At 42.0% G+C, this 24,314-nt stretch overlaps 1 protein-coding gene and 2 long non-coding RNA genes across 3 annotated transcripts; all 3 read right to left on the bottom strand.

Moving 5' to 3' along the window:
• Positions 1-1,673: 1,673 nt before the first annotated feature.
• On the bottom strand, positions 1,674-23,941 carry LOC148815941 (immunoglobulin lambda-1 light chain-like). Its single transcript, XM_088904793.1, has 4 exons — positions 23,857-23,941; positions 23,408-23,720; positions 5,580-5,719; positions 1,674-2,222 (listed from the first exon to the last, which is right to left on the bottom strand). The coding sequence occupies exons 1-4, from the start codon at positions 23,927-23,929 to the stop codon at positions 1,894-1,896; spliced, it is 855 nt and encodes a 284-aa protein (XP_088760919.1). The 5' UTR covers positions 23,930-23,941; the 3' UTR covers positions 1,674-1,893.
• Positions 9,007-17,007, bottom strand: LOC148815943 (uncharacterized). The gene is made up of 3 exons (XR_016086033.1): positions 16,927-17,007; positions 15,910-16,822; positions 9,007-9,579 (listed from the first exon to the last, which is right to left on the bottom strand). It is a non-coding gene; the product is annotated as an uncharacterized LOC148815943 (long non-coding RNA).
• On the bottom strand, positions 20,734-23,402 carry LOC148815942 (uncharacterized). The gene is made up of 2 exons (XR_016086048.1): positions 23,279-23,402; positions 20,734-22,355 (listed from the first exon to the last, which is right to left on the bottom strand). It is a non-coding gene; the product is annotated as an uncharacterized LOC148815942 (long non-coding RNA).
• Positions 23,942-24,314: the final 373 nt, after the last annotated feature.

Here is a 24,314-nt window from a genome sequence, read left to right as displayed (position 1 = left end):
GTTAAAGGAGCTAAATCTCATCTGACTAGAACAGAGGAAATTGAGAGATTTGTTCCAGATATACAAACTGTTATGGGTTATAGACAGATTCAACATAGGGACTTTTACACACTCAGAAGTCAAACAAGGATGCAAAGTAAGTAACTAAAACGGAAATAATACAGGATGGAAAATAAAAATTGTTGCTGTAACCAAACTGTTCTGGGTATCTAGAATATATCACCCTGGTAGTTGAGGCCCAAACTCTAGGCACATTTAAGAAAAAGTTTAGATTCAATTTGCTACTAAACTGACAAATAAGCAAGATGAGCCAACTGGCCTCCTGTTGGACACTCCTGGGTATCTCCAGCCTCCTCAGGGCCCTGCTGTCAGACTCTTCAAGGAGCTAGCCTGACCATATTATAAGACCATATTCCTTATTCTGATTTTTATCACACATTATATGTGATACATGTATGCTGTTGATATATATTCACAGGGTGTGTAAACGTCACTACTAGATAAAAGATTATACATGTGAAATGCAAAGGCATGTTTCAGAATGTATACAAACTATGAAAGATTAGAAACAGGACAAGTAACGGCAGGACAAGCACAAAATGGCTCTTGTGTACCGACTCTTTTTGTCAGTATGCAGGAAAAACAATTGTTAATTTGATAACACTGTGGTACTGTAGATCCTGGTGTGTCAGTGCTGAGTTTGCAATTCAGAGTAATGTGAAACATTTCACAGTGTCAGTACTCAGTACACATATAATATACACTGTATATAATCTCTAATTCTTCCTCCTCCTCTCTGTTCATGTCCAGCTGTTGCTTCTCTTTGCTCTCCAGCCTCCAGTACTGCTGGTTGTCCACCCTTGAGGAGGAGCCAGATCCCCAGACACACTTGTGTGTCTCCAGCCTCCTCAGGCCCCTGCTGTCTTGACTCTGCATCGAGCTGGTCTGTGGTTTCACTGAAGTCTCTGTCCCTTAAGCTGTACTGCTTTTAGTCACTGAATTGTTTGATAATAACCCATGACAGGAGATTTTTTAATCCACCCAGTCTACATAATATATATATAATATGTTACAGTATATGTTATAGATATTATATATTATATACTGTATTATCATGTACTGTATGATAATACATGATATCCTCTCTCCCCGAGGATATCAGAGAGTCACCTTCTCTAAACTCCTTCAAATCCAGACTCAAAACCTTCTTCTTTAGAAGAGCCTTTTCTGAACTGGTTCCATTCTTTACCCTTCTGCTCCTACTATACTTAGTACCACCATCCACGGTCTCCTCTGTATATTGTAATTGTGTTTTATCTTGTGTATTCTTTTTATTTATTGTTGTTGTCATTCTGTAAAGTGCTTTGAGAAGCCACCTTTAAAGGCGCTATATAAAATAAAGTTTATTATTATTTTTAAGTTCTTTAATTTTTGGGTATCTTTGATGATGAAGATGTCAGGTAAATCAATTAAATTATTATTTTTATTGTTATAAGAAGATGTTTTCCCCTCACTGGCTTTGACCCCCTATCTTTCAGTTAAGAGCTGCCAGCTGCCTTTGATATGGAGGCTCTCTGTGCCACAGGGTCAAACTGGGGCCTTTCTCAACCCGGAGATCTTATATTCCTTTTCAGAAAATCAAACACATACAAAAAGAGTGACACAACTCCAGATTCTGACTTCAATATTTTATTTGAACATCTAGAGCGAAACAAACAATGAAAAATGTCCTAGACTACACAAACACACACCAGTTACCAGACAAGCTCTAGTGACGGCCGGAGGCTGAGACTAACATGCGAGGCTACTGAGCTGCTGCGTGGCTCGACAGGATCTGCAGACACACTGGGGCCAAGGGGAGGGCGGCTCTTCCCCTCTTCTCCCAGGACAGCATCACGCCGCGGCGCCCATGCACTGACTCCTGCGAACGCTGTAGGAGGCCGGCGAGTTGTCGTGGGTCACCGTGCACACGTACTCCTCCTTGGCCTCCCACTCGGCCTTGCTCAGCTTCAGGGAGCTGCTGCGGCTGAACTTGCCATCCCTTCCCTCCTCGGCGCTGGTCAGGACCCCGCTGGTCACTTTGGAGCCATCCACCGTCCACTCCACGCTGGCCCCCTCGGGGGAGTAGCCGCTGAGCAGGCAGAGCAGTGTGGCCGAGTTGGCGGACAGCTCACTGGGGGATGGGGGGAACAGCGACACTGTGGGCTTCACGGTGGCGCCAGCTAGGAGAGAGCGAGACAGAGCAGGGAAGAGAGTCAGGACTGGTGTACAGCAGAAGACTGAGCCTCACTAAAGTTTAGTGAGTTAAAAGTTACACATATCATAAATGAGAATGCTTTCAAAGAAGCCCCTTGACATCCTTAGATCAATGTGCTACAAGTATCCTAGTGAGCAGGACAGGTCTCTGCTTGTTTGGAGCCTTTCTGAGGTTCTGATGACTCGTCACTGGAATCGTGGCGCCTGAGTTCTCTGCACCAGGTGTCCTGGACCAGCCTTGACTCCAGGCTGTGACCCTGAGCAGCCTGTTCGCCTCTGATACAGAGAGAACAGGTCTGCTGAATCAGCCAGCCCAGTTTCCAATGAGTTCACTGACACTTAGACAGAGCCACCAAGTGAACTAACTCCCCATTCTACCTGCTGCTGAAATTCAGAATCAACAAATAGTGATTATTTTAGGAGGAGTGTCTGCAGGAAAGACTTGAAATAAGCCAATGTAGAATCTTCTAAATTTAAAGACAACATGTATTAATATATCTGCAACACATATCACTTCACAGGATCTTATTAAACATTATACTGTAAGTGTCACTTCTCTGCGCTGTAAACTAAACTTCAGCTGTGGAGGTAATTGTTAGCTGAGACTGAAAAAAGCACAGGCTGATGTTGGTCTGGACTCGATGTCTAGTGTTAGAATAATTTTCATTTGTTACAACTTGTGACAAGAATTGTGTAAACATAACATACTTGCAATGTATACGCACTTTAAGATGATTTTTAAAGTGTCTATGTCAATTGAAGTTTAATACTATCGTTAGGCATTACTAAAAAAAAAACAACTGTGCTGGGTCTGTCATCGGTGTTCCACTTCATGCTCTACTGAGCAGCTCAAGAAACAGCTGCAACAAAACCTGAAGATTTAAGTTCAAATACTTTCCCAAGGTTCATGAAATAACTTCAAAGTTTTTGATCCTGTGCTGATCTGTATATTAGAAGCAATCAATTTCTATATTTATAAAAATAATTTATAAAAGACTTACCAGCAGTTTGTCCATGATTAAGTTTTCAAAAAATATGAATATACTGTAGGGCTTTATACTTATATCAACATCATTATTATTTTAATTACTACTATAACAAAGATGATTAATCAACTGAAATTAATTTTATTTAATATTGAAAATAATGATGATGATTTGTAAATTCCAACTATATTCTGGTGTTACTAGAAGTAGTAGACATTAAATTTTGAGAATTTCTTTCTTTAAATCATGTCTCTGTCTAAGGAGAAAGCAGCAGTATCTTTAGAAAACCATACTTCTCAACTGGGGTTAATTTTAAAATGCCAACTAACCTCACCCTCAACAGTGACAGCAGCCCCTTGTTCGGTTAGATTCTGTTGCCTACAGATCAGTATTGAAAAAGAGCTTTACTTCTGAAGAAGCTCAAAACAGTCCAGCAATTCCTTTTAAACATATTTAAAAACTGCACTTCAGAGCCTAAAGAGGTTTTGCTTTTCTCTGTTAAGCAAATACAATAAAAGAAAAAAGAAACAGTTGTCTTCACCAGTCCTGTCAGAACGTTAAGAGAAGTGATAAAACTGCAGTCTTTATATCAAATCGCTCTGGCAATAGGAATTCAATAGAATTAGAAGCAGCAGTACTAGTGGAGTTTTGTCAGTTTGTTTTTAGAATGCATAGAAAATTAAAGTTTGTAAGTGAAGTGCCTGACCTTGACTTACTTTTAGCGACCTGGCACAAAATACAAGGATAAGAAAACAATAAAACAGATTCCAGTCACTGACACTATGAGTGGAAATATTCTTATCTGTTTGAACATCATTAAAAAAAGAACAATAGTATTTTTGAATTGATGACCACAATTAAGAGAAGAAAAGCTGGGGTTTATGTAGAGTTCAGAAGACTGGAGCAAACTGTTCCCTGAAGAACACAACTGATTGTGATTATTACAGCTGAACATGTCACATAGGACACTGATTCAAAAGCAAACAGGTTCTAAAGTATAATGTAACAGCACAGTCTGGCTCCAGGAGAAATTAAAGATTCTAAACTGCTGAAATGTAAAAATTCCAGAACTTCAAAGTCTGCTGAGTTGAGAGAAAGAAGAGAAGTCACTTACATTTCACCACCACCTTGGTTCCTTGTCCGAAAGTCCACCACAGTGTTTTATTACCATAGAGAGGCTGTACAAAAACCTCCAGAGAGAGCACCCAGCTCTCCAGTGCACTGCCTGCTCTATGATCATTTGGATTCCAAAACTTTAATATCTCAGTTTAGTTAATAGTGATATTACTGTGCTGCTTCAAAATACCTCTTTTGTAAGTGAACATGCCGAGTTTGAGTCTTTCCTCTTTTGTTTCTATAATTAAGAGCATTAATTAAACTGTACATTCACATCTCTTAACAAAGAAAGTTTGTGTGAAAGCTTATTTTCCCTGTGAAAGAATCAGCGTTAATTTCATGATCCAGCCCAGAAGACTGGGTCACCCAAGATCGTTGAGGATCATGAGAGAGGAAAATGCCGCAGAAGAAGCTCGACTGAAGCAGCTTCTGTCCTGTCAAGATTTCCCTACTCTTCCACAAATATTCTGTACTGTACATCAGTTAAGAATGACCAAGATCAGGAGGCACAAAGCACACTGGATCACAGCTAAAACATAATAATAACATTTGAAAAGACAAGAAAAGTCTGCTGAGTTGAGAGAAAGAAGAGAAGTCACTTACATTTCACCACCACCTTGGTTCCTTGCCCGAAAGTCCACCACAGTGTTTTATTACCATAGAGAGGCTGTACAAGAACCTCCAGATAGAGCACCCAGCTCTCCTGTGCACTGCCTTCTCTATGTAATCACTATACTTTAATACCTTAGTTTAGTTCATGATGATATTACTGTGCTGCAGTTCAGATGAGTTTAAAATACTTCTTTTAGAAATGAACATACTGAGTTTGAGTTTTTCCTCTTTTATTTCTGTCATTAAGTGCCCAAAACAACTCTCAAACTCTACATTTAGATCTTTTTGCAAAGAGGGTTAGTGTGTGAAAGCTTCTTTTCCCTGTGAAAGAATCAGCATTAATTTCATGAACCAGCCCAGGAGACTGGGTCACCCAAGATCGTTTAGGATCATGAGAGAGGAAAATGCCGCAGAAGAAGCTCGACTGAAGCAGCTTCTGTCCTGCCAAGATTTCCCTCCTCAACCATAAATATTCTGTACTGTACATCAGTTAAGAATGACCAAGATTAGGAGGCACAAAGCACACTGGATCACAGTTAAAACATCATAAAAACATTTGAGCAGACAAACAAGCCTGCAGAGTTGAATAAAAGAAGAGAAGTCACTTACATTTCACCACCACCTTGGTGCCTTGTCCAAAAGTGTACCACAGTGCTTCACTGCCATAGAGACGCTGTACAAAAACCTCCTGCTGCTGCAGAGAGCAGACCCTGCTCTTCAACATGCTGCCTACTGCCAATAATGCTTTTCTTTAAGCTTTGCAGTTATAACATGTTATTTCTCTTTATCACATTTTTAAATGCACTTTATTTTCAAGGATAAACACAAGGGCTATCACTATCCTATGGATTCAAGTATGGATGAAGTGCAGGACGCTTACAGAGAGACTTTCACAGGTTTCTGTTTCACAGTTAAATGTTATCCTCATTCATATCCTCAAAGACATCATACATGTTAAATGTAGCAAATGACAATGAAAATAGAACAAAGTATTATTGAATTGATGACCATTTTTAAGAGAAGAAAAGTTGGGGTTTATTTAGAGTTCAGAAGACTGGAGCAAACTTCATTAAAGGTATCTGGGTATATGTATAAATCAAGGTTGTTTAATTTGTCTTTGCTGAGAGAAGCATTTGTAATGTAAAATCTGTGCAGCGCAGTATATCCACCAGATGCACTGCTGAAGTTTTAGTAGATTGTGTAACACCTGGAGGTCATTTCTGATCACAGACTATTCGTGACTCACATGTGACTTATGTCTCTTTCCTCAGGATTGTGATGAAATGTATTCCAAGATGAATCCCCAGTCCAATAAAAATAATAATTCTCCAGAATGTTTTTAAAAAAACATCAAAAGACCACACATTCCAAATATGAAACATTGATTTCAGTTCCATGTAAAGGTCAGTAAAGAATGCCGTTTCCAATGTAAGTTATTCCCATGAAATACAGTCAAGGATGGACTTTGGACCAAGGGGTTTCAGGATCATTCAGTCATTTTTTGTAATATCCTTCAGGATTCATTAGAAGTTCTAAAGCAAAAGGTCACTCCGTGATTTATGGAATGTGTCCAGCATTCTTGTTGTTCTCTTAGAAACAATTTTAGCCCAGTGTCTGCTCCTGTCTTGTGTGTTGCTCACTCTGTCCAGCATGGATTGGACAGAAGCCATGTGTCAAAGACTAATTTCATTTGACACAAAGATCAAATCAAGCTGGATCTCCAAGACTCTGTGATGATGTCTCTCTTTGTATTTATCCAATGATGTGTCCAACTTCCACAAGTTAATAAGTCAGGAAATGGCCTTTAATTCATCCTCATCCTGGATAAACAAAGACATTGAATTCATGAGTATCCTCTTCTAGGATACAAGAGACAACATTGCTCTTGCCAAGTGATAAATCTCCTTGATCCTAACGATGACTTCAGTAATAAAATAAACTGCTGGTTGGATTATCAATCTGATCCATAATCCATTAAGACTCTTTCAAAAGATTCCTCCTCCATGTTATGGTCAGTGTCTTTCTGCATTTCATTCAGATCTTGCCTTGACTAGGCGTGCTCTTTGTTTCCATTTCCTATCCTAACACACCACCAACGAAACAACATTCCCCTTGTGAAGTAAGTAAGAGCCGTGAAGAACACAGGCAACCCTTGTAAGGCTGGAGTACTGAAGTGATCCTAGAAGATTCTCCCAACAGATCCCCCTGGTTTCTGCCTGGTTTACCAATTAATATATATCTTACAGTCCTGCAGCCTTCCTGCCCAGTGTCAGTGTTTCAAGAGCACAGAAACTGTGCACATCGAATCCCTTCTTAAATTATAAGTTCACTGGTGCTTTGCACACACAGGTGTTAACATGGGTTGTTGACTATGGCTACAGTTGAAATAACAGTAATTAAATGCACCACAGATTACAAACAGTAAAAAGCCATTCAGGCAACCTCACTATCTAAAACAGCAAGATCACATATTAAACTGCAGAACCATTGTCTGTGAACTTCAATTGATACTGTCTGTTTTTGGAAGAGAGACTGTAAAAGGCTTGATCTTCTATTTTGTAGTTTTAGTAGATTGTATAACACCTGGTATGTGTACATACTGTGTAGTGATGTACAAGATGTTACAACATGATGTGTTGAAAAGCTATAATTTTTCTCACATGGAAACTAATTCTTTTCTTAAAAAATGTGATCAAGATAAATATTCAGTGTTACAAAAAAACAAAGAATGTGAAAAATCTAGATAGATTTCACAATTGTTTGTGAAAGAAGCTGTCTCCTGCTTTCTTCCTGTATCCTCAAATCCTTGTTTGGAAAAATGATGAACTCTCAAGTTTCAAGGCTAAAACTGGAAAGGTTGGGATTTAATTAATGTTCAGTTTATGAATCATACATAAGTAGTATTCCAGACAGGCTAGCCTTCTCAAGTTGGAAGAAATTGCACTGTAAAATTCTGTAAACCTATTTCTTATATAGCAAAGCTGATGTTTTCTTTGCTGCTCTAAAAATATTGTCTGACACCTCTTTCACTGCAATTTTGTGAAGACAGGTGTGTGTATTTTTCAGGGTATCTGTGAATATTGCAATGTTTTATTCATTCAGGTGCTTGTAATGACCTCATACAAAAGGAACAAAACAGTGGCTCAGATCCCTTGAGTCACATTGCAAATTGGGGTATAGTCTGGGGTCAATTCACACTGAAGAACATCAGACACAATCAAATTTCAAAAACACATATCATTCTTTAAAACTGGCTAAAGGAAGAGCTTTTAGCACGTACATGTAAATGACAGATTCCTGATCTACTATCTACTGATCTACTGATCTACTATCCCAAGAGGTTAGTGATCCACTAACCTAAAATGATTTGCATTAACAGGTAGTAGCCCGTACAGCAGCACACATTTGACAGTAATTACTGTAATTAATTAATTAGTTAATTAAAAAAAATTAATTAGTTTTTAATCTGCTTCTCGGAGGGTCAGTCTTCACTCTGGGATGAGCCGAGTGTGAGTGTGTATCATAACCAACATTTACCACAGGGAACACACACAAGGGAATATCCACAGGGAATAACACCCAAGAAGGTTTCTGGAGTGTTCAGTGAAAATTTGGCTTCATCGTCCTGGTCCTTTTGGCCAGAGGACGGGGAGGCAGGGACCCCCTGCAGAGTGAGGAGTGACCAAGGGGCAGCTGCAGAGGTAGAGATGGTGTGGAGGAGGGATGTAAAAAGATGTATGAGAGGGAGATAAGGGGATCACATACAATATTTATAATGTTTTAGGTGAGGAAGTGACGTCAGAGGTGATTTTGAATTACTGAGAACTGAGTCTGATTGAACTTGGCTCTTGTCATCCCTCCTGAACTTTCGTTCTGAACTCCATTCATTGGCACACTGTGTAAAAATTATTCCTCAGCAGTAGATGAATGGTGACCCTGTTTGTATTGAAGAATAAATCATAAGTAACTCTGTCAGTTTAGCTACAGGAGTCTAATATGAGACAAAATGTTTGTCAATAATACTCAGAACATTGATGCTCATGATCCAAAAACTCTTTATTACTCTGATTGTTGTGTCACTATCAGCAACAGACCATTTCCATATGCAGAGGTGAATAGAGCTCTGAGAGGGGTCTAACACAAGCAGCTCACTGGCTCAAGATGACGGGCCACACAGGCGAGGGGGTGAGAGCCTTCTGCTTCTGAATCACAGTACGGACAGGTTACAGTTAAACACCACTATCTGCAGTTCTAGGCTGGGAATGAAGCTGGGAATCTGGGCTGGGCTATTCCATACACTCGGATTTTTTCAGGGGTGTTGAGAGGGGAGCCTGGGAGCTGTGGATGGCCTCACAGACCACAGTGCCCATTGAGGACCACTGGGCCTCCGACAGCGTCAGGATTCTGCTCCAGCTGTACAGGCCAGTGCCGTCCAGGAGGCCGGGGGTCTTGGTGATCTCGCTGGTCCTGAAGGGGCCGTCCACTGTCCACTACAGGCTCCAGCCGGACAGGAAGCCCCTGCTGGCCAGACCCAGCACCGTGGCTGACTTCTACTCTGACAGCTCCCTGCTGGAGGGGGGCAGGACTGTCAGCGAGGGCCGAGTGTCACCTGGGAGTAAAGCAACATGGAGTGAGGCTGGGGAGAAGAGGCACATCGTCTCTCAGCACAGGGCATCGACGAGAGGTGTGGGAGAACCAAACAAAAAGAAATAAAGATACATTTCACACAGGAATCAAGGGACATTTGAGCTAAAATGATCCCTCACTGATGATCCTAAATGTGAAATCCAGCTTAATTTGTTTTAAATTACCTTTTAATTAGATTTGAAACTGTAAGTTTAATTCAGTCTGTTTTGCTTTCGGCAGAACCACAGAACGAAGGCAGAATGACAATCACAGAACGGCAGTAAAGAGATAATCACAGAAGAAGAGTGTGATTGCAATCAAAGAGCAGCAGACTGACAGTCAGTTTCAGGGTAGCAGCAGAGATAGAAACCACACAGCCAGATGGTCGCTGCCTTCACCTGCCTCCCCTCACAGCCCTGAGCTGAAACCCTGCTCATCTCCCCCAGCTCTGCCTCACAGGCTGCCTCCTGCTGCGCTGGGGAACTGCATGAGCTTAACAGAGCATTACATTCCAGTGCCTTTCATCCTCCCAGACTTTCACTTTTAATACCCTGTAGCGGCAATGCTTGTTAATAAGACAGAATTAAGCGTTGGTATGCTGTCCTAAAGGAGGCCCCATCTCACCCTCCATCTCTGTGGTGCAGCCACAGAGAAAGTATTCATGCAGGCTGATTTAAGATGTTTTCTTTTGATAAGGAACAAGCTCCCAGACGGGGATGCACTTAGCTAAGCCTGGCTATCATGATCAATGGTCATCCATTGGCGCCTATCAGTCTAGGGAGTGCCGAATGGACATCTGGACTGCATTCCTAAGTGTCAAGAGTAAGTGACTTATACCTCATCTTGACCAACCAATCAGGGACTGGCAGGGCGTGGTAATACCACGTGGGTCTCCAATGCCCGCCAAACTCTCAACCAATCAGCACACATCTGTGTCTTGATCAAAAAGGGAGCGCAAGCTCAGATCTGGGCTCTCCTTGGCCATTTTCGCGCATCCTCAGAGACAATCACGTGACAACTGCTGTTGTCTGCAAAAGGACTTGGACTTTGTTCTAAGCGCAAGGCCGAGGATCCCGTACGTACTCAGAATTCTACCAACGTGAATGCTCTGCTTGATCAACGACAGCCTACAGTTGGACCCTCGTCGACAACCTGAATAGCTTATTCAGAAGCAGCGCTGGACCGGGAACGAACCAGCTTCTTCCCAGGCAAAAGAGTGACTTGTGAGGACTCGCGGTCACACTCTGTGCATAGAGACTTTCTACTAGCCAGCCGGACTGCTGGTAGATCCCCTCGGAGCAACGACTGCCCTGCGCACCACAGTTAGATTCCTCCGCCCGTCCTACTCCGAGCTGCACCTCGACTGGTTGGCCGGTAGCCAGAGGACGGCGACACAACGCCCATTGGACAACCGCTGCAACAGAGGCTGCAACAGAGCCTGTCAGCTGGTTTGGTGTTCGTGCCGGGAGATTCCAAATCCATACACCATGGATAAGTAAACCCCATGTTCTACATTGCGTCTCTAGAATTCAATTGTACCTCAACACAAGTTGTTATCAATTTAATTCATGAGTAATGTATTTACTTCCGAGTTTAGAGTAACAGTGGGTAATAACACTGATTAGCGATTTGGTAACCGAAAGATATATATTGACATATATTCTCTGTTGTGTATCTCTTTGTGTTTGCATCTCTTCGAGATTATATACCTTGTATATTGATAACCCTCACAGTAAGGTCTGCCGCTCGTATCCAGGCAGACTAGTACATCTTTGGTGCACAATTTATATTAATAAATGTATCTCGTGTATTGAACCCATGTGTGTGCGTTGTTAGTTGTTCTGACGATTGATTTTCTAAAAGCTACAACAAACAACCTCGTGATTACTGTTACAATTAATAATTGTCTCAGTAAACCCATCGAACCACTACAACCCGCAGCCTGATCTTGTGTTAGAGGGCAATCCGCCCCATTTACACAGGGGCTCCCTTTCAGCAGGTGTGTGAGGCAGCCAGGAGGGTTAGAGACACCAAACACCTGGCTTCTGCACAAAAGCCCTAACATCTGTGACGAATGAGAGACAGAGAAATGGAGATTCTTCCTGACCAAGCATCACAAACAAATACTTTCAGTTTCAGATTTTTCTCAGGTGAAAGTAAATTAAAAAGGAGCTGCCACACAGTCATTATAATCCATCAGGTTGTAAAAAACCCTTTAACCCCACGGGACTGTGGGTCTATAACCAGCTATCCAGTCATGGTGTTGAAGCTGATCCCAACTGGGTGATGTCCACCATACAGTTGTAGTGGCAAGGCTTATTAAAATACAGGAATTTGCTGCTCCCTTGCCAGTCTCTCTGTCTCTCATTTCAGTAGTGCTGGATACAGAAAGGCCATTCCATTTGGTTCACATTGAAGGTGTTTTTCTATCTGATAGAGTGTCCTGATAAGGAACAACTCCCAAAGCTGAGATTCTCCAGCAACCCTAATAAATGGTCATCTCTGGCGCCTGACTGTCTTGGAGATTCCAAGGGAGAGTCTCATCCCAAGGTTTACAACCCTAAGGTCAGAGTGCATTGTTACTCATCCTCAGCCAATCAGGAACTGGTAGGGCAGGTTAACCCCACGTGAGTCTCGGATGCCCACAGAACTTTCAACCAATGAATGACCATAGTTCCTCCAGGTAAAACAGGCAGCACAGGGCTTCCTCCGGGCGCCTCCTGGACATTCTCGACTCAGCTCCTCCTGGACATCCTCAGACTCAGCTCAGTCAATCATGTAACGGCCAATGTGTCCGAGTGCCAGGACTTTCCTTTGTTCTAAGAGTCGTGAACGGAGGTTGTCAGCGTGTAACCAAAGGATCCACCCGAGGTTAGCCCAGCAGCAAGCCTCATAAACCCACCGCGAAAGCTCACCTGATCAACAAGTGAACTACAGTCGGAACTGTGGACAACTGAATATCAGTATTCAGAACTAGCGCTATATCAGGAACGAACCGGTCTTCTTCCTGTCTAAAGAGTGCAAACTGCTTGGACCAGCAGTCACTTTTCTCTTGTGCACAAACTCTGCTAGTTTCAGCCAACACTAACTAGCCGGTCTTCAGAGAGCATCAGCAACGCACCGCCACAGAAATCTCTCCCTCCTTCTCCCACGTCGCATGCCGAACCAGCACTGCTTGATTGGACACAGTAACAAGCCTGCCACTGCTTCTTTGTGCCTGCAGGAGATCTGAATCCACACAGATCAGATGAGTATTCAACATTCTGCATTACAGCTCGAGAATTCAATTGTTACCTCAACCTGAGTTGATATCAATTTAATTCTTAAAAGTGATGTACTTGCTTTTGTGTATCTAGTGTAGAAGTTGTAATCCAAGTTCATTTCCGAAACAGTCTAAATGAATGGTATACTGAATGTATGTCCCTCTTGGTTTTTAACTGTGATTGAATATATACCTTTTGTATTCTACCCTCATGATAAGATCTGTTATGTTTATATGCACATTTTATGTATTAATAAATGTATCCTCGTGTATAAGTATCCATGTGTGCATTGCTGAGTATCCTGCTGGGTTGGTCTTCTATTAGCCATCAAAGAATCATTTTGTGACTTACTGCTACAATTAATAATTGTCCCAGTAAATGCACAAAATCCCTACATTTACTGGTGCCTCGTGAGAGGATGCCTACACAGTGTAGGAAATAACTTGACAGTTTCATTTAAGGATGTCAGGGGCTTCTCTCAGGTCAGCCACAGGTCACAGCTCAAATGAAATTTCCTGGGTCATGGTTGATTGGTAGACCTGCAGGATGTTGGTAACCACAGTCCAGGGTCGTGGGAAACAAGCGAGGGTCATAACTGGGGAGGCATTGTAGTCAAGCACAAGGGCTGATCAGGAGACAGGGTGAGGTTCAGTCAAGTTAAAAGCCAGGTGTGAAGCTAAGAGACACACAGAGAACAGAGCTGAGGGGTGATCTGGGAACACAGTGGAGACAAAGCAGGAGGTCAAAGCACAGCATGCTGACAAGGCATGAAAGCAAAGTGGACCTTGAGAATAAGCATGGAGATAGATCTCGAGGGGTTCGGTGTCGAACGCAATAACAGAGCTCCAGGCTCTCTCAGGTCAGGTTATTTATACTGAAGAACACCTGGAATGGGCTGATTAATCCCGGTCATTGTTATACCTGTAGACCATCATAGTATGTGCACACAGAGAGAGGGACCTGAAGCTCAGTTATGAATGAGTAAGGGGCTGAAGAGTGATGTGATTTGAAAGCCAATGACCTAGGGTTAGGGCTGGCACCCTCCTCTGGAGGGGCGGAGGTGAAAAAGGCATGAATGACACCAGCACTCCTCTCCTGCTCCAAGAAAGGCAAATCTTCTAGGAAAGCTTTCTCCCATAGTTAGTGTTGCTGTGGAAGTTGGGGAAGTCAGGTATGACAAACATGTTCAAATGATGTGCAGAACTCTGATAGCTGGCGTAAGACATTGTTTTTCCTGTTCTTTAACTCTTTTATTACTGAGCTATGTATAAACAGCCCAGAACACACCAGATATCAGGCTGTGGACTATCAATCATGGAGCACACAGGGGAGCAGGTGATCATGGGAACTGAGATCCTGTGAGTTGAGTGCAGACAAAGCAAAGGGAGCAGAGAGAGTGCATGGGGCCCTGGTCATCCGCATACCTGGCAACCTAGAAGAGAGGGTTCGAGACACTGCAGAGTCTTTCGATACATCTTCTGAGAGTTCTCTCTTTCATTTCCTCTTTTTGTTTCCTATCTGAAAGCCAAAAACAGACCAAACAGAAGAAAAAATGGGGATCCAAGCATTCAAAAGAAGAGAAAAGAAAAACACATTTTCTCTCTAAGAGAAAAGAGAAAGGGGAAAAAACTCTTCTTCTGTTCTCTGTTAGAGATGCCATGTTGCTGAGGTAGGACTCAGAGGGAAATCCAGGACGACAAGCAACTGAGTCTGGGAGCCTGCAAGCACACACAGGGAAGCCTGCGGGGTACTGGGGCTGGAGAAGCAGGGAACGTGCACTCTGGGAATGGGGAAAAGGCAGCTTGATGACTGGAGAGCCCGGGGAACCAGAGAGAGGTGCTGGTGAACTCAGTCCGGAGTCACAAGTAATGGTTGCAACTGGGGAGGCAGTATAGCCAAGCACAAGGGGCTGATTGGGAGACAGGGCGAGGTTAGGTCCAAGGAAAAAGCCAGGGTAGAAGCTGTGAGACACAAAGACAAAGCTGAGGGGAGATCTGTGGACACAGTCTGGAGACAAAGCAGGGGGCCAAAACACAGCAGGCTGACAAAGCAAATGTTAAAGAAAGGTAGTGTGGACCCTATGAAGAATCCAGAATGATATCCAGAGATGTTTTCGAGTGAGCAAGCCGAGGTCCGTAAGCCGTAGGTACTGGAGCCGGACAGAAGTGCCAAAATAGAAGCGGAGCCAAAAACTGTGAGGAAGCTATGACCCACAATTAGTACAAACAGTAGAAAGCCAAAAACCAAAACCAGGAGACGTAGTTGGGAGACAAACCAGGATCAGGAAGCCAATATCCAAAAAGAGAGTCACAGAGATTTAGAAAGAGTAGCTCTAGCCAGGATAAACCCAATACTGAGCTGGGAGATGTGATAAAGCAGTTTTAAATAGGCAATTAATTGGTTAATTGACTAATTTGGAACAGTTCTGGAATGCGAGGTGGAATGACAAGTCCTCCGGGGGCATGGGGTAACAGCAAGAAAGCAAAGCGGGGCTTGGGAATAAACACAGAGACGACGCTCCAGGGGCTCAGTGTAAAAAATGCCCCACGCTCTGTCAAGCCCGAATATTTTCACTAAAGAGCACCTGGAATGGGTGGGTTTATAAACTAACCCCAGGTGCTCAGAGTCTCCAGGTGATTCGATTCTGATGTAGTCATGAAGGGAGACAGTCACTGATGACGTCACTGGCTGCTTGTTTGTAACTCCTAAGTAATTAATTTAAAAAAAAATCTGGTGGGGAATGGTAATTCCAAAAAGACAGTATCATCCATAAAACAATATTTTTTTATCCTCAGGAGAGACCAAGAGCTTGACACAAGCCAGCTTCACGCTAGATACACTAGACACTCTTAGTGTAGAGAAGACAGACAGTAAATCACTCATTTGTAAACTATCATCAGTGTTCATATACAGGATCAATCCTCTCTGACTCCTCTTCAACATTAAAAAGATATTTATTGCATGTGCTCTCTTCCTTAAGTAATCCCCTTAGTTGCTGTCTCAGTGATACACATTGAGATGTATGAAAATGAAAGAGCCAATATGTTTACCTGCAAACAGCAGAGAGATGGGTAGGCTGTTTTCCTCAATGCATGAGTCTTTTCTCAGAAGAAGATCACACTTGACCTCATTAAAGAAACACACCTTAAGGCACTGATGAGAGCGCTTCAGTCATATGCAAGAATGCTGTGTTCAGAATTCAGCAATAATCCCACTTTTCTTCAGTGTAAACCCTGGGACAGAATGACTTAAAAAAATCTAGACTGCAGAATATAAACAGTGTTATATATTCCTGTTTGATCTTGCAGGTCTGTTGTGATTTCTTCCCACATTGTCCTCCAGACTCAAGGAGCAAAGAACCTAAAGTCTGGACTGGAGTTGTGATCAGGGTTCAGTATTTGCACCGTGGTGTTACAGAGCTACAGTATGCACTGCCAATGGAATATACATATAGCGGATGACATTAGATGAGTATATGCCTTCTCCCCATCTTCTGTTGCTCTCTCTACTATACAGAGACTTTTGGGTAAATATCCTGGCTGTAAGGTAGGAAGGTAAACAAATTAAAAAGGTGGTCCAGTTTTGAGCATTAATTTGTAAAGTTGTTTACCAGGAGTCAACGGTAGCTAGACATGTCAAGAGGGTAGGATTTTGCTGCTCCACTGAGAGGAGTGCTGTCATACTGCCGACAGTAATAATCTCCTGCATCTTCAGCCTGGACTCCAGTGATTTTGAAGGTGAAGACAGTTACTGATCTGCTGCCACTGAAACGAGTGGGAACCTCATCGAATCTCTCATCCCCAGCTTTAATCAGCAGTCTGGGACTGTGCCCAGGCTTGAGCTGGTACCAGGTTCAACTCCAGCTAATGCCCTGACTTGCACTGCACTGGAGACTGACATCCTGCCCAGGAGACACTGAGACTGTGGCTGGAGTCTGAGTCATGGTGACCTGACCCTCAGTCCCTGCACAAACAAAACAGAAACAATATGTATTAGACAGCTCTAGATATTATAGTAATACATTTTACGTGAAAATATAAAACCTGAAAGGTATTTTTCTGACTCACCAACAGAGTAGAATAAAATGATCCAGGCAACTGAAACAACTGACGCCATGGCTGATGCTTTCTACCACTCTGAACAACGTTGTCAGAATTATAACAAGCATTCAGATTTAACGGCTGCCTGATCCCTTTTATGCAAAGCAGGAAGACAAGGTCTAAACAATTTGCATGTGGGATGTACTTTTGAATAATAATGTCAGCAAAATGTGTCTTGAATCACGAATTCAATTAATCTGTATTTTATTTGTCTATTGTGCCTCAGAGCATCATCCTGCTCTGAGGTGGCAAAGTGTGATTTTAACTGCAAAGGCATGGAAATACAGTACATATTCCTGACAATTATTTAGAGTGAAGAAAAAGCTCAGAGAATCTGGGGGAACATTTTAAGTTATTGAATTTGTAACAGTAGAGGATATTATTACGCACAAACAGGTGAGGACTGTGAAAGCCCTAAGAGTGACAGTAAAGGCGCTGAGGTTTCTTGACAAAGAGAAGACAGGCTATCTGACATGTTGCTACAGGAAACACCTGTAGGGGGAGACAGAGACAAAGAAATGAGCTTTTATGTGCGTGTCAGAGGTCCAGTGTTGAATCTCTGATTCAAATGGTTAGGAATTAAACTGTGGCAGGACTGCAATAAAATAAATATTTAATTCTTTAATCACTGGGATTTTTGCATGAAAGTAGGACTTCTAGCTGTATATCTGGTTATTACGATCACCAGTGTTGCTGTACTGTATGTCTAATGTTGTGTTCAGTCTTGATATTTCAGAAGAACCTGATAATGGTTTATCCATCAATCCATTTTATCCAATACAGGGTTGCAGGGGACCCAAAGTCTATCCCAACAAGCTGATTGTTTGGCTGTTTCTTTTTAATTTATCTATATGGTAATTCAATAGGGAGTTATTTAATTTGAGCAGATTAAAGAGCTTAAAGGGTTCTTTTTTAAAGGGGCTTAGTGCTGTTTTAAGGAAAGTCCAGCTCTGAGTTTTGAGATTGTGTCATAGCTGCTAAATGGACTCCTTAGCTATTGTATGCCTACTGTGAATCTGAATTTTAATTGTGGAAGATACATACATTCAGAAAATAACACAAGAACATAAAAAAGGCTACAGATGAGTGGTGAGCTTTGAGCCTATTTAGACAGTTTGTTGCTAGTTAAATGGTCTTTTTTTCCTGGTGCTTATAATTGTATATATATATCCCTTAAACTATGTTCTTACCCTGACTCACCAGAGTCATTAAATCAAAGCAAAAACTAATTGATAAAGATATTCACATCACAATAAAGGCCCTTTTAAACCCAAAATAAGAAAAAGGGTATATAGCACTGTCCAGTGCATCAATTCTTGATGTGTCAGAGATGACTGCTTTACTTGGAAGATTGAGATCAAAGTGGATGTTTTGCTGTATCAATGCAACTTTCTTTGGGTTAGGAGGGGCATATAAACATGAGAGATGACACTTATGATAAAAAGGTGCTCCACATAATTGACTCAGGTCGAAGAAGTTCAATGACATTGAAGGAGATGTGCCTGTACTCTCTAATTGAATTTATGAGATAAAATCCTGGATGTCTCAAAGGTCTTTTAATTTCAACCCTGACAAGACTGAAGTCATGCTTCTCCAGATCTTCCATCAACTATAATTAACACGTGTGCCTTTTCCAGAATTGATTACTGCAATGTCCTACTCTATGGAGTATCTAATATGTCCAGAATTCAGCAGCCAGAATCCCGAGGCTGCATGCAAGTGATCACATTACTCCTGTTCTGGAGTCCTTGCACTAGTTTCCTGTCAACTTCGAAGTCCTCATGCTCACCTATAAGACTCTACTTAACCTGGTACCTCAGTACCTGTCTGAGCTACTATCCTCCTACTCCCCACCTTGCAGCCTTCTTTCCTCTGACTCTGGTCTCCTGTCTTTCCCCCAAGCTCGTCTGCACTCTCCTGTTGTCCCCCAAAGCCTATCAAAGAGTCACCTCTTTCAAATTCAGACTCAAAATCTTCTTCTTCAGAGAGGCTTTAACGGATTTGGAATGTGTGTCTGCTCCTGGCAGCCTCTCCTGCATTTCTAATCCCTTATGCTTTTCCATGCTTATCTTGTTGTCTCCTATATCTTTTACTTTGTTTGTTTTAACTGTTTTCTTATCTTTTCCTGTAAAGCACTTTGAGAAGGAAGTTTAAAGGCATTATATAAAATCAATATTATTGTTAATTATATGGCCACCATATTAAAGAATTAACGGTCAATGGTGACTGACGATTTCTAGGGAGGTGGTTGATCCAGGAATATAAATACAGGGAAGAGCAAAGGAACAGTCAATTTAAAGAGAAAGAGACAAGAGGAAGAGAAGAAGAAGCATCATCATCATCTGTTTCCCTGCTCTTCCTCTTAAGCTGAACTGTGGGAGACATCCTGTTTCTAATTCTGTCTTGGAGTCAGATTCTGTAATATGTAATATTACATATAATTACAGTATATCTTATATTATATAATGCAGGTGGGTAGCTGTGTCAGCATGCGTAGGTTGCAAAGGAACAAGTAATAGGTTTATTCCCTGATGAAAAGAGAAGAGAGAAACGTTTCGGCTGTCACACCCTCTCTTCTCTTTTCAGCATGGAATAAATCTATTACTTGTTCCTTATAATATTATATATATATAATACATATAATTTAGTTCCCATTCTCATGTGTGCATTCATGTTTTAGGAAAGAAGATCTAGTCATTAAGATTTTTTTTAGGACGCAGGTTTTTAGGACTCGGAAACTCACTGTTTGTAAATAGCTACCTTTAGTAGTAGTCATTGGTGTGTGTATTGTATAATTGTCTCCTGTGCCGTCAGACAGCAAGCAGCCAGACCTTATTCACAGGGGGCTGGTAGGAGGATCAGGTCTCTTTTCACGCCTGGCAACCATGGGAGGTGAGCAGTTTCTTCCTTCAATGATAATGTCATGTTCTTTTTGTTCTTCAACTAAGGGGACTGCTTCGATACTGTTTGTATTACTTCTCTTCATGTCCCAGCTGTGGTAAAAGAATAAATGTTACCATCAACAGCGAGATTCTGTTCCATCTCATTCTTTTAACAACCTATCTCTTGACAGGCTGCTTACATTCATCTCCATGGGAAGCTATTGTTCTGCATTACACAGGAAGTGAATGGTTAAACATTTTACTCCTCTGAAAATTGATGATTGAGTGGTTATTTATACAGATTAATTAAATCCAATTTTACCATTTTTTTAAATTCTATACACATACAAAACACTAAGCACCTGGCATTTGTCTTGATTTGACAGAAGAAAACAGCAACAGACTCCGATCTGTAACAGGAGCCAGTCCAGGATACAGCAAGGCATAGTTCAAGACCCTATGCAGACAGTATAATCCAGAAGTACTGTAAGTGGAGAAGGACACTGGGGAAGGAGACGAAGAGGATCAGGGCAGGTTGACAGACGGGGGCGTGATAGTAGTGATCTGGTGCTCGGGGGGCGTGGCGATGGCAAACAGGTTCGGGGAAGTCCAAAAGGGGGAATTCGGGGTGCAGCCTAAAGTCCAAAACCGGGGGATCCATCCAGGACAAGACAAAACATCCGGGACAGAGACAGGCAACCAGGAAGATAAAAACAGGATAACGATCCAGGCACTCCGAGCCCCGGTCTCAGATGGTCAGGACGCCGTTGTAAGGGTTTTGTGCATGTACTGGGACAATTATTAATTGTAGCAGTAAGTCACAAAATGATTCTTCGATGGCTGTTAGAAAATTGACCTTGCGGAACAACTCGACAACGCGCACACACACGGATACTAATACACGAGAATACATTTATTAATACAGTACATAAAATATGCATATACTGTACAGTAAACATAGCAGATCTTAGTGACAGTTAGCAGAATACAAAAGGTATATTTAATCACAAACAGTTACAAATACCAAGAGACACATACATTCAGTATGCCATTCATTTATACCGTTTCGTTAATGAGCTTTGATTACAACTTCTACACTAGATACTCAAAAGCAAGTACATCACTCATAGGAATTAAGTTGACATCAACTGTGGTTGAGGTAACAATTAAATTCTTGAGCTGCAATGCAGAATGTTGAATACTCATCCAATCTGTGTGGATTCAGATCTCCCGCGGACACAAGGGAACAGCAGAAGTCCAATCGGTGTCCTCTAGCCTGGTGCCAGGCAGTGCTGGTTCAGCTGGAGGTGTGGGAGAAAGAGGGAGAGATTCCTGTTGCGACGTGCTGGCAGTGGGCTCTCTGAAGACCACCTAGTTAGTCCTGGCTGAACTAGCAGTTTGTGAACACGAAAAATGACTGTGGGTCCGAACAAGTCACACACAGATCGGACGAAGACCGCTTCGTTCCCGATGTAGCACTAGTCCTGAATATTGAGATTCAGCTGTCGACAGTTCCAACCGTAGTTCACTCATTGATCAGGCAAACATTCACAGTGGGTTATTGGCGGTTCATGAGGCTTGCTGCTAGGCTAACCATGTGCAGATCCCTTGGTTACACGTGGGCGACCTTCAGTCTCAACTCTTAGAACAAAGTAAAGTCCTGGCAGTCCGACACACTGTCCGTCACGTGATTGTCCGACATGAGTCTGAATATGTCCTGGTGGGGCACTTTCTGGGCCCTGTGCTGCCTGTTTTATCCGGAGGAACTACGGTCGTTCATTGGTTGAAAGTTTCACGGGCATTTGAGACCCACGTGTGGTTACCCTGCCCTACCAGTTCCTGATTGGCTGATCTAAGTGGAGGATGAGTAACCATGCTCTCTGACCTTGGGGTTGTAAACAATTTGGGATGAGACTCTCCCTTGGAATCTCCCAGACAGAAAGGCGCCAGAGATGACCATTCATTAGGGTGGCTGGAGAATCTCAGCCCTGGGAGTTGATCCTTATCAGGAAACTCTATCAGATAGAATAACACCTTAAATCTGAACCACATGGAATGGCCTTTCTGTGTCCAGCACCACTGAGATGAGAGAGAGGGAGACTGTCAAGGCAGCAGCAAACTTAATTCCTGTATTATTAATAAGCCTTGCCGCTACACCTTGATGAAGCCTATGCCGTTGGGTCTCTCCTGAACCCGCTGGTAGGCAGGCTTCCGGGAGTCCATCTTCCAATGCTGAGCAAGGCATACTGGGAGCTCCTGCCTTAAATAAAGACGGATTAAATAGGGGGCAGATGCATGAAATCAGCTAAAATACGAAAGAGCTTGAGAGGCCTTAAGATCCCCACAATCCTTCAGGACTCATGAGTAGGTGCTTTGCATACCTGTGCCGCCTCACTTATCCAAACACTTTAAGACTCACAATGTGGATCAGTCACCATTCAGCCCTTTCATAGTCACTGACACACAGGACAATGATGCCACTGATTCTACTGCTGGGGACACTGGGGCTGTTTGCTGAAATGGAAAATTTAAGATAATTATCTTCTGTTCTATGAATTAGATTATATTTCATAATATTATCCTAATTCATGGGATAACCTAATTAAATGTATACTAAGTGTATTTCTGAGGTAATCAGTACTATTTATTAATATTCACAATGCATAAACATTTGTAATTTATTATTACCCATCATTTTCATTTCAAATTCCAAATGCAGAGACTTGATCAAGTGTTGTGCTTGCAGCTCAGCTCAGTCTGTTCTCCCAGGATACTCTGTTTCTCACAGCTGTAGAGCAAATAGTTCTATTGCCTGTGACAGTACCAGTTTCTGCACTGGTATCTGCAGGAATCCAGCTGAAGATGCAGGAGAGTACTGACTACTGTCAGCAGCTCATGTGGGCAACACAGTTATATAGATCTGTGCAAGACTATAAATCTACTCTGTGGTTGAGTGGCGTCAAGTCGGTATCAACTCATGGCGACCCTATGGACAGTTCCACTGTCACTATCCATAGAGTTTTCATGGTTAGACACGGAAGTAGATTGCTAGGCCTTTTTTCTGCATAATTAGTGTGAGTGTTGTTGCTGTTGTCACAGATAAAGTATGTGACCCTCTGCCACATAGATTGATTATGAGTTTCATGCTCTACCAACAGAGTTAGTTGGGATTCTATGTAAACAGAAGCCACTGTTAATTTATAAAGCTAAATTTTTATATTTATGTGTGAGGTTATTTACTCTATACGGAACTGAAGTACTATATAAATCTACAGTACATTCAGACATACAGTATGATTTCAATTATGTACAGTAGTTTAATTTTAGTTTTTACAAATGTACAAATTTCCAAGCTCATGAATTTCTAAAAAAAAGAGTGGTTTATTAATATTATTGAAAACTATTTATCAGTGTGCATTAGTCCAAGATGTACAAACCTTAGCTCTCTTCAGTCCAACTATCGCAGGTCTGCCACTGCTTTCATTCTCAGTCCCCTGTAGATCCTGTTGATGAGTCAGAGCAGCTCCTGTAGAGCTGAGGGAGGTTTTTGTACAGATGTGTATCACTGTGTGAGAGGAGTGCTCCAACCTTGTCCACAATAATAATCTGCTGCGTCTTCAGCCTGGACTCCACTGATGATCATACTGTAGTCCAGTCCAGACCCACTGCCACTGAAACGCTCAGGAATTCCAGTCTGACGGGTAGTTGCCCAATAAATTAGGAGTTTAGGAGCTTCCCCAGGTTTCTGTTGGTACCAGTTCAGGTAGTTTTTGCTCCCAGTAATTGAGCTACTGGCTTTACAGTGGATTGTGACACTTCCTCCAGAGAGGACAGAGACAGCTGGAGGAGTCTGAGTCATCACAATCTGCCCAGAAGACTCTGTAACAAACACAAATTAAAACAGGCAGGACTGTTAAATCAATAGCAGTAGTGTATTTAAATAGAAAAGCAAGCGATATAGAAACTATAAGAGAAATTGATGAGTGTGATATTATAAACAATAAACAATCCTCACCCTGAGTCCAAATTAGGAGTGTGCAGATGAAGACGGTGATGAAAGCCATTGTTGCTGTGGGTTCTGTTGCCATGAAGGGCAGCTCTCAGTCATGAAGTGTTAAACTCACAGGGCTATAAACACTCCCAGAGCACTGAAGCATGTCTTGCCGATGCAAAGTGTCCCTTCTATGCAAATTCTGTTAGTTGGGATTTGTTTCTGTTAAATATTTTGCACCTGTTGTTGACTCACAGCTATGGAACTAACTTTGCTTTTTATACAGTGTACTGTCCAAGACCCTTAGATGTGATATTTGCTGTTAGCAGAGTGTGACTATTTCTCAGTTTATGTATTTCAAAATTTGTCTAAATACAACATTAATTAAACAATTTCTCATTTTAAATGAACCACACCATTTTGCAGAAACACAGTAACTAAGCTAAGCAAATATGAGGCTTCTCATGTAGCTAAAGATCTCA

Source organism: Atractosteus spatula, chromosome 24, assembly GCF_055471065.1.
Source record: "Atractosteus spatula isolate fAtrSpa1 chromosome 24, fAtrSpa1.hap1, whole genome shotgun sequence".
NCBI classification, from domain to species: domain Eukaryota; kingdom Metazoa; phylum Chordata; class Actinopteri; order Semionotiformes; family Lepisosteidae; genus Atractosteus; species Atractosteus spatula.
This window is presented reverse-complemented; position numbering and strand designations above follow the sequence as displayed.